This window comes from Calonectris borealis, chromosome 4, assembly GCF_964195595.1.
Source record: "Calonectris borealis chromosome 4, bCalBor7.hap1.2, whole genome shotgun sequence".
Taxonomy (NCBI): Eukaryota; Metazoa; Chordata; class Aves; order Procellariiformes; family Procellariidae; genus Calonectris; species Calonectris borealis.
In genome coordinates, this window is record NC_134315.1 from 72597924 (window position 1) to 72608734 (window position 10811).

Genomic DNA, 10811 nt, shown 5'->3' on the forward strand with positions numbered 1-10811 from the left:
ATTGCACACACGGACACGCAGAACAACCAAGCTCGGGCAAATGCAGCTGCGCTGAGGACAGAAATGCTGCAAGAGGGAGGCAGGGGAAGGACAGGAGTGTGCAAAATGTTCCTGACTTGGAAAGAAGGAGGGAGAGATTTCAAGGAATGAAGGAGATCTCTCCGTGCTCCACGCAGGGGCACAGATGTTGAGGAAAAGCAGGTAATAGGTAGATAAGCAGCAAGACGACGCTCTTGAGGCATGGCTAGAGAGACGTCATCCCCGGCTCGTTTACTAAGCAAACGCAGTAAAAAGATCGCAGTTAGTTAAACAAGGGAACCTAGAAGTATGTAAATGAGGCGCGCGATCGCCTTTTTTCGTGGCAGGAAGGGGAGGAATTAAAATCACAAAAACCCGCTGGAAAGTGCCCTGAAAATGCGGGGGAGGGGGGAGAAGTTGGTTTAAAGTTGCCCTTTAGTCATTTATGTGTGCCGTCCCCCCCCGTCCCCCCCCCCCCACCCCTTCGCGGCGGCGGCGAGCAGGGGCTGGCGGAGAAGCCGCCCCCCTCCCTTCCCGCCCCCCCCGCCCCCCCGCTCCCCCCGCCCGCTCCCCCCCGGCCGCTCCCCCCCGCCTCCCGCCCCGGCGCGCAGGGCTGCGGGGCGGCCGCGCTGTCCCCGGCGGGGCGGCGGGGCTGATTGGCTGGCCGGGGCTGAGCACACGCCGGGCAAAAGCTTTGTCTGGGGAGTTGGAGTGAAGTTGCGGAGGGTTTTAGGCTGGAGTCGGCGAGCGAGGGTGTTTAGTCTGGCGGCGAGCAGGGAGAGGCAGGCGGAGGAGCTGGGCGGGAGGGCGGGCTGCGGAGCCCGCGGGCTTCCCGGCGGTCCCTGGATGCTGACGGCGGGAGAGGAGCACGCTGCCCTGAGACATTTCGTCCTGGAAGAGGAGCGGGGAGTCAAATGAGAAAGCGTGGATTGCGTACCGGTTGTATCTGGATGTCCTGGCACGGTGTGTATAAAAAAAAAGAAAAGTTTTCTGATCCGGTAAGGTATTGATACTTGGCTGACTAGAAAAGGCGTTTTCAAGTTTTAAAGGACCAGATGTGCGCTGGGTTTAAGGTACCGGAGGAAGTCGAAATAATTGCTTTTTAACTTGCTTGGAGAAATGAATTGCAAAAACTTACAAATGCACCGAATCGGCAGTAAAATGCACTTTATATTCATTTTTGCACTGATGATAGTATCTTTCAATAAGGCTGTGCTGGGCAAGAATTTGAAATACAGGATTTATGAGGAGCAGAGAGTTGGATCGGTAATTGCAAGACTATCGGAGGATGTAGCTGATGTTTTATTAAAGATGCCTAACCCTTCCTCGGTTCGTTTTCGAGCCATGCAGAGGGGGAATTCTCCCTTGCTTGTAGTCCGTGAGGATAATGGAGAAATCAGCATAGGAGCTAAAATTGACCGGGAACAACTCTGCCAGAAAAACTTAAACTGCTCCATAGAGTTTGATGTGATCACTCTGCCCACTGAACATCTGCAGCTTTTCCATGTTGAAGTGGAAGTGCTGGATATTAATGACAACTCTCCCCAGTTTTCCAGAGCTCTTATCCCTATCGAAATATCAGAGAGCGCAGCGGTAGGAACCCGCATCCCTTTGGACAGCGCTTTTGATCCAGATGTAGGGGACAACTCCCTTCACACTTACTCCCTTTCTGCAAATGATTTCTTCAGTATTGAGGTGAGAACCAGGACTGATGGTGCTAAGTATGCAGAGCTGATCGTGGTTAGAGAGCTGGACCGGGAGTTGAAGTCAAGTTACGAACTCCAACTCACTGCTTCAGATAAAGGGGTGCCTCAGAGATCTGGATCATCCCTCCTGAAAATAAGCATTTCTGATTCCAATGACAACAGCCCTGTTTTCGAGCAACAGTCATATATAATCCAACTCTTAGAAAATTCACCGATTGGGACTTTGCTCATAGACCTCAATGCTACTGACCCAGATGAGGGCGCTAATGGGAAAGTCGTGTACTCTTTCAGTAGTCATGTGTCTGCCAAAATTACAGAGACCTTTAAGATAGATGCAGAAAAAGGACATCTGACCCTCCTGAAGCAAGTGGACTACGAAGCAACCAAATCCTATGAAATTGATGCTCAGGCTCAAGATTTGGGGCCGAATTCCATTCCAGCTCACTGCAAAATTATAATTAAAATTGTGGATGTGAATGACAACAGACCCGAAATTAACTTAAACCTGATGTCCCCAGAGAAAGAAGAGGTAGCTTACATTTCTGAAGGGTCACCCCTGGACACTTTTGTTGCCCTGGTCAGAGTGCAAGACAAGGACTCTGGCGTGAATGGAGAGATAGTTTGCAAGCTCCATGGACATGGTCACTTTAAACTTCAAAAGACTTACGAAAATAACTATTTAATCTTGACTAATGCCACTCTAGATAGGGAAAAGAGATCTGAATACAGCTTGACTGTAATAGCGGAGGACAAGGGAACGCCGAGTCTCTCCACAGTGAAACACTTTACTGTCCAAATCAGTGATGAAAATGACAACCCACCCCGCTTCCAGACAAACAGATATGAAGTTGTGATCTTGGAAAATAACTCTCCGGGAGCGTACATCACATCAGTCACAGCCACAGACCCAGATCTAGGCGACAACGGGCAGGTGACCTACACTATTTTGGAGAGCTATGTTTTGGGAAGTTCTATAACCACCTATGTGACCATCGATCCCTCCAACGGGGCGATCTATGCCCTGCGAACCTTTGATCACGAGGAAGTAAATCAAATTGCCTTTATGGTTCAAGCTAGGGATGGAGGGAGTCAGCAGCTTGTTAGCAATACCACGGTGGTACTCACCATCATTGACGAGAATGACAACGCTCCCGTCATTGTGGGGCCAGCACTACGCAACAGCACAGCAGAAATTTCAATCCCTAAAGATGCTGGAATTGGCTTTCTTGTCACCAGGATAAGGGCTACAGATAGAGACTCTGGTATGAACTCTGAACTCAGCTGCTCCATAGCAGCTGACAAGGAAAACAGCATCTTTGTGATGGATCCCAAAACTTGTGACATCTCTATCAACGTGAGTGTTGAATCCGTTCCAGCAAAACAATGGGAGTTTTTTGTGATAGTCCAGGACAAAGGCAGTCCTCAGCTTAGTACTAAAGCACTTCTGAAATGTACCGTTTTTGAGTATGTTTATTCATTTTCAAGCACAGAAGCAACTTTGGTAAGCCAACCCTCCCTGGATGTCTCCATGATAACGATTATATCCTTAGGGTCAATATGTGCCGTGTTGTTGGTCATTATGGTTATCTTTGCTACAAGATGTAATCGAGAGAAGAAGGACACCAGGTCCTACAACTGTCGCGTGGCAGAATCGACCTACCAGCACCACCCAAAACGACCCTCAAGACAGATCCACAAAGGGGACATTACGTTAGTGCCAACGATTAATGGCACTTTACCTATCAGATCTCACCACCGAGCTTCTCCGTCATCATCTCCAACCTTGGAAAGGGGACAAATGAGCAGCCGGCAGAGCCACCACAGCCACCAATCGCTGAACAGCCTGGTGACAATCTCCTCTAACCACGTGCCGGAAAATTTCTCACTGGAACTCACCCATGCTACTCCGGCTGTTGAGGTAAGGTCCATACCTCGTTTTGCACATCCATTCCCTCATGCATTCACTTGGGAGCATGGAGGTACTCCGCATGCAACCTGTGACAGCAACAGCCCATTAGGTCTGTGCCCAATGAGAACGTGGTATGGATTTCTCTTTAGATGTCACAGCTTTGCAGTTTTACTCCAATATCAACTGAATCCATTACCATGGGGAATAGGATTAAATCTATTATTAACAGCATCATTTCTTAGTTCTTCCCTGTAAGGCCGAAACAATGGAGTGTAACATAGGCGGTACTTTGCTCTGGTTTACTGCTCGCTCTTTCTTGCTTCCTTGCCTTCCCTTTCCCTCTGTACAGCTCTGTTTAAGAAAGAGTGCCAGAGTATTTATATAGAGAAGCAATACAGGAAATTCTTTCATTAATGGGGATGGAGAACTAAAAGGTTAAACACTGACACTGTTTAAGTACAGCTGTTGTAATACATGGTCATAGTATCTCAAACTTTGAGGCTACCCATCTCAGTTTTTACTGCAAATGCTATGTAATGGCTTAAATGAGAGCTGTGCCCTTACATGTAGAGCAATGATATTTTATTTTGAATTAGGATCCTGGAATGGTAAGGGATTGATTCTCATCTATTAAAACAAAACTCCACCTCTGTTTAATTACTTGTTTTACTTGTTAATGAATTAATTATTATGAGTTCAGAGGCTAATGAACAGCAGTGCACTTCCTCATTGTACAAGGTCCTCAGATGTTTCCTGTGGCAGACACTATACTACAAAATAGTCTGTTGTGCTGCATTATATATGTGCAGGAATTTGATTTAATTAACTTTAAAGGGAAAAAAAAAACACCCGACAAACAAACCTGAGAAGTAAGTTAGTGTTTTTACGACTAGGAATTTGAGCTTTCATTTCAAGGAATCAGTCTTTTCACCTTTTCTTTAGCAGGTTTCTCAGCTTCTCTCGATGCTTCACCAGGGCCAGTATCAACCAAGGCCAAGTTTTCGAGGAAACAAGTACTCCAGAAGCTACAGGTAAGGATCTGGACTGTTCTGCTACATATGCATGTACATGTATCAGAAAATATAAACATGTATTTTTAATCAAAATGCGGAATACAACGTATGTGAAATAATTTAATGCCACCATCACCACAATTCTCTTCGCAGGTATGCCCTACAAGATATGGATAAATTCAGCTTGAAAGACAGTGGCCGGGGTGATAGTGAAGCTGGAGACAGTGATTATGATTTGGGGAGAGAGTCTCCAATTGACAGACTTCTTGGGGAAGGATTCAGTGACCTTTTCCTTACAGATGGGAGAATTCCTGCAGGTAAGAGCACAATGGAAGCTGAACAGTTTATTTACAGTGCTGCCTGGCTGTCACTTTGATAAAGCTACTACTGAGAAAGCAAAAATTCTTTAGCTTTCAAGTCCTGTGTTTCCTTCCTTTTTACTCTGCTTCATGATAAATACTGAGCTGAAGCCTTCACATATTTAGTAAAATGAAACCTCAGACACAACTGAAAATCTGCCCAGAGCAATGCCTACTTTTTTCTATTATTCACATCGTCATGAGCTGGCTCCAAATTCCCCCCAAAAGCACGATCTGCTCCATGTCCTTAGACTTTTAATGACTGGGTGGATGTTTCTGCAAAGCCAGGCAGTTGTGGTCTGTTAAAAATACACTGAACTATAATTTGGGAGATACAGTTTCCACAGTGGGTTTGATCCATACGATACAAACTTTTACTGTTCAGAAATGGATTGTGAAAGTGGTCTAGAAATATGGATGGAGAAGAAAGAAAAGTGGATTTTTTCCCACTGAAAAATGAACTTGAATTCATTTTTCCCACTGAAAAATGAACATTGAAGGAAGGACCTAAATGTGTCCTAGATTTTAAATCTTGCAGCCCTAATTTCTAGAAGAAAGAGCTTAAGAGGTACAATTCAGGGGCAGAGGGCAGAAAAGAAAAAAGCTAGAAAAGCGTGAGTGAAAGTAAGATAAACATTTATGTGTATGAAGTACCACTTTTAAATTTATGTCCAGTTATAAGTTGAATAAAAGAGGCTATGGGAAATCGCGCTAAGTACAGATGTGAGAATTTTGTAATTACTTTAATAATTATACAGCCACTGGTTGTACCCTAGATCTTGTACTTACTTACAGATCATACTATAGAGATAGTGTATAGCCGACAGCGCCGGATAATTTCAGTATGGTTCACTGAACCAAGAGTGTAAACTTAAAAAGTTTAGTAAAGTCATTTTATACATGGGGGCACATTGCTTTATGGGGCGGTGCAGCACATATTCCCTCCTAAAGTGACCCCCACATATTGCCCAGGGCTGGAAGAGAGGAGCTGCAGCTCCTTCCCTCTGCTGCCACGGAAAACACCGGTGAGGGGATTGTACCTGACCTTGGTGCGTTGTACCCTGAGAGATAGCTGTTACGCTAGGCAAGAGTAAACCCCAAAAGCTTCATTTGTTCTGCTTACACATCTTAACTTTAAAATTGTCTTTGTATATTTTGCTCCAGACTAGGTCTTGTATCACCTACCCAGGCATTCACCTATCATCTCCTCAACTTAGTCTTAGGTACCCAATGTTTCAAAACCAGAGACCTTGAAAAGCTACTATTTTTTCAGAATCCTTAACCAAAATCTGGAGTCCTAATATATTTTTTATCCTCACCTCCCCCAGCTCCTACTGCTTACTCCTCTGCCAGGTAGCCTGAGGCACGTCTCGTTCTCTCCTGTGGTTGGCAAGGAGGCAGGGAGGGATCCGCTGGAGCTCTCGGTTGCCAGGGGAGCTTCAAGCGCACTGGTGTTTGCACTGGCACCCGGAGCTGTCCCCTTCCCGGCGGGCAGCGGGGGGCTGCCGGCAGGCGGGAGCGCCTGGCGAGCTGAGATGCCCATGACTCGTTTTCAGCTCTTGCAATTCGGTCTCTAAGCAGGAAGCCAAAGGGTAGGATTTCCAAAAGTGCCCGGCCCTCGCCCAACGCTAATCGCATTCCAAGTAAGGAAAACTCCTGCTGAGTACAGCCAGAACTGGGCTGGGCTATCAAGACGGGCGTTTAATCTCACCCAGATGTCCATTTGCCGCTATGCGTGGGCTTAATCCATCGGATAAGTATGCTGAACCTGTTCAGATGAGGCCTGAATTGATCTGCAATCCAAACAAATAAAAAGGAAAAGAAAACTTCCTGGAGGTTTCCTGTTCTCCATTTTGAAAGGTTTCTGCATTGTCAGTCTGGACACAGGCAAAATGCTGTGAGAAGGTCCTTTCAGTTTGTGCCTTTAAGGTGGAACTGGAAGGGAACGGAGCCAGTCCCTCAAAACTTCAAACATGACATGAGTAAAAAGTTCAATAACTGTCCTTGAAAGGCTTGTTTCTTTCTCTCTCACTTTTTAAATCCTCACCAATAAGCTTTACCTTCTGGGGAAAAAAAGTGCTGTTGTGCATCTGGGTTTTTTTAATTTATTGCTGATTTAAGGACAGACTGTGATAGCACTCAGTTTCCTCAGAGTATCTTTCGATCTTATGTTCAGGAATGTCAGAATTTATTATTTTATACCAAAACCAATCCTGATAACATCAATAACAACTCACAGTAAGACAACCCTCACTACTAATGCTAGACCGTTGAAAGTCTCCTATTAATTTACAGGAGTCTTCTTAATTAGAAGAGTAATCCTCACCTTCTGGGATGAGTTCCAAGCTGGTCCAGGCTCCATGGATCACTTAGATATCTCTTCTCCTTTCTAACTCTTAGGCATATTCCGTAAAACAGCACACGTGTGCTTTTTATACATGGGAACAAAGCACTTGAAGGCATTGCAGTCACTCCTATGAAAACTCCAGCCACGGATATTTTCTAGGTTGCTTTCTTTGTTTGAAGCTCACTGATCAGCAAGCCGTTTGCAATAGCTTGTGCAATATCCAGCCTGCAGCCTGAACCTGTATTCTTGAAGAAATTCCTGCTCTCACGTGTAAGACACAGAGAAAGTTTATACTCAGAGGAATGGAAAGGGCATTAGGAAAGCAAACAATATGGTAGGCTGTGTAAAGCACAGAGATAAATAAGGCTGACAGGATGAGAGTAGGACTTTATCAATCACTGGTACGTCCTAAGCTGAAATACTCTGTGCAGTTCTGCTTACACCATTGCAAAAAGATTTTTTGATAAACTGAGTGGATGCAGAGCCAGATGGGAAACGTGATGAGAAAGCGAGGAAAACTTACGGGGCATGACTGCAAACATTTCTTATGTATTCAGTATATAAAGAGAGAAAGAAAAAGAAACTCTACTCTGCGTGGGCTAATCTAACCATTAATTGATAGAGAATTAGGCAAAAGCTTCTTATGGTCCAAATACGCATAATGCAAAGAGTCTGGCATTTCTAAAAACTTTCTTTTGAAGCCTGTGACTCAAATTCAAGTTAGTGGCCCCTGCCCGGCCTAGGTCTTTTCCAGCAGGTTGGCCAGGCACCCAGGCAGCGCCCAGCCTGAGCCAAGGCATCATGTCCTGCAGAGCCGGTTCCCTTTGGAGAGGGAAATTTGGCCTTTCTCCTGGCACACCTCTTTTTTGCAGGTCTGTCAGATAGGGCTTTGCCTGTCTCTGCTTCCAGGGACCATTCCCAGACCTCTTCAGGTGTCTGCGGAGGACTCTTGCAGTGCCCCTCCATGGGTCAGTTCAGACCAGCGTAGCTCCCAGGGGTGCAGTCACTTGCCCCATCGTATTCCTTCTCCCTGAGAGACACCACTAAAACCAAGCAGCTGAAAGAGCGGCTCTGTTGTCTTCTGCTCTTCAGCCCTCCTGGCTGGCCTGGATGCCCACCTTGTGGGTTAGAGCCCGCCTTGTGCCAGCGCCTGATCCAGCACGGTCCAGTAACCTGAGCTACAGAGCTGCAAGCGCACCGCAGGGTAACTCCAGTATAAGCACTGGAGTCACACGGGGTGTGAATTAAGCCCTAGGTATTCTGATACTGGATTAGAATTTAACTGATTCGGTTAAAAAGGTAATATGGCAGAGGGTCACCTCGTATTCAACGTACACCTCATCGTCAGACCAGAAGGAGGTGTGTTAATGAAGAGGGAGATCCCTCTGCACGTTATTGTTCTTTCTTCTTTATTACCCCTGTCCAGTTATTCCCCCTTTATTACTCTGATATGCTTCTCTAATTGCATGTGGAAGACTTCGCTAAAACTTAAGTAAATGTTGGAGGTAGAAACACCTTCATTTTATTTTAATTTTTTTAATGAAACAGCACTGTACAAAGGGAACGAATGGCTTTAAGTCGCAAGTGCTTGTTTTCCACCTGGGATTTACATGTTTATCTTCAGCCCTAGATAAGAGATCGCATTACTGTCTTAACGTTCTGCATTTATCGTTCTCATTTTTTGAGACCGTTCTGAAATGGAAGTACGTTTAGATCCAGACCATTTGTATTTGCCACCTGCACACAGAAAGTGAACCCAAACACCAGATTTGAACATCTTTGGAGCGGTTCAGTCCTTGTGTTAGCCCCTGCGAATGCAAGTGATGTCTGCAACAGGAGGGGGATGCTCACTCTCCTCTTTCCTCTCTTGCAGCGATGCGGCTGTGCACGGAGGAGTGCAGGGTTCTGGGGCACTCCGACCAGTGCTGGATGCCGCCGTTGCCCTCTCCCTCCTCCGATTACAGAAGTAACATGTTCATCCCCGGGGAGGAGTTCCAGTCGCCCCAGCAAACGCTGCAGCAGCAGCAGCAGCAGCAGCAGCAGCAGCAGCAGGGCCTCGAGGAGGATCCACAGCCTGCCGACGCCAGCGAGAAGAAGAAGAGTTTTTCAACGTTTGGTAAAGACTGCCAGAGCGAGGAGGAGTCGGGGGACACCTGTACCTCCTCTCTCCTCTCTGAAATGAGCAGCGTCTTCCAGCGCCTGCTGCCTCCCTCGCTAGATGCCTACACGGAGTGCAATGAGATGGATCGCTCCAACTCGTTGGAGCGCAGGAAGGGACATTTGCCAGCCAAGACTGTAAATTATCCACAGGGGGTGGCAGCCTGGGCAGCCAGCACACATTTCCAAAACCCTGCCAACAACGGGCCCGCTCTGGGGACTCACTCGAGCGCGCAGCCTTCCTCTAAATGGCTGCCAGCCATGGAGGAGATCCCGGAGAATTACGAAGAAGATGATTTTGACAACGTGCTCAACCACCTCAGTGATGGTAAACACGAACTCATGGATGCCAGTGAGCTGGTGGCAGAGATTAACAAGCTGCTGCAAGACGTTCGGCAGAACTAATTGTTTCAACAGCCTATTTTTCCATATTTATGGAAAACTGGAAGGGAAAAAAATAAAGAACAAAAAACAGACTGAGAAGAACTGGCATTGCCAACTAGTTGCATTTATCATAAATGTGTCTGTGTATGTTGAATATTAAAATACTGTATTTTCATATGTACACAATGCAAGTGTGATTATCTTTATCTGTATTTTAAAAATACATTTGTACCTTATATTTATGTGTAATTTAACAAATAAATTTTATTTTTGTACACCCACAGCAAGCATGTTTTCCTAAATGTATATAGATGGTACCACCCTTGTCAAACTTCCAGCATTCTTGCCACACAGGCATGTTAAAAAAAAAAAAAAAGGAGGGCTATTGCTTTCCCTTCTTATTTCTTTTAAGTCTCAAATGTTACAAATATGAATTCAAACCACTGAAAAGTTATGCAAACGTTAGTTTCAATAAATGATCCAACACCTTGTTGCAATGTTTCATTCTTATAATAAAGAGTTGTCAACTCCCATGAAACCTAAAATGTCCTTTTTATTTTGATGCTTTTGGTCTACAGAGTCATTTTCCCATTTAATTAATGGATTATTGCAAGCTGGGGTCTTCCTCTCTTTTACAAGTCAGTGTTTTCCCCAGTGAACAAATCATGGAATTCAGTGATGGGACTTCCAATGTTATCTCTGCAAAAAAAATGTAAATTGGTTCTGCCAGTGTTACGCTGCAAAGCAAGTTGAAGTGAGCGGTGTATACGCGAAAGACGGCAATAAAATCAGCTTTGCTGACTTCAAGCTGAATTCTCAATTTATGTAAATAAAAAGTTGCAATTGACTGCTTTATCCTTGTAAATGACACCAAAATAAAAGGAACGTTGCACCTCCCAGGAAGGCAGCTGATTACAG

General features: G+C 45.4%; 1 protein-coding gene across 2 annotated transcripts; it reads left to right on the top strand.

Moving 5' to 3' along the window:
• Positions 1-726: 726 nt before the first annotated feature.
• Positions 727-10254, top strand: PCDH18 (protocadherin 18). 2 transcript variants are annotated; one of them, XM_075150628.1, is made up of 4 exons: positions 727-3642; positions 4576-4664; positions 4800-4963; positions 9226-10254. In XM_075150628.1, exons 1-4 carry the CDS (start codon positions 1138-1140, stop codon positions 9912-9914), a joined length of 3447 nt encoding a protein of 1148 aa, XP_075006729.1. In that variant the 5' UTR covers positions 727-1137; the 3' UTR covers positions 9915-10254. The 2 variants fall into 2 exon arrangements, with proteins under 2 accessions (XP_075006729.1, XP_075006730.1); XM_075150629.1 differs by having other exon boundaries at positions 4579-4664.
• Positions 10255-10811: the final 557 nt, after the last annotated feature.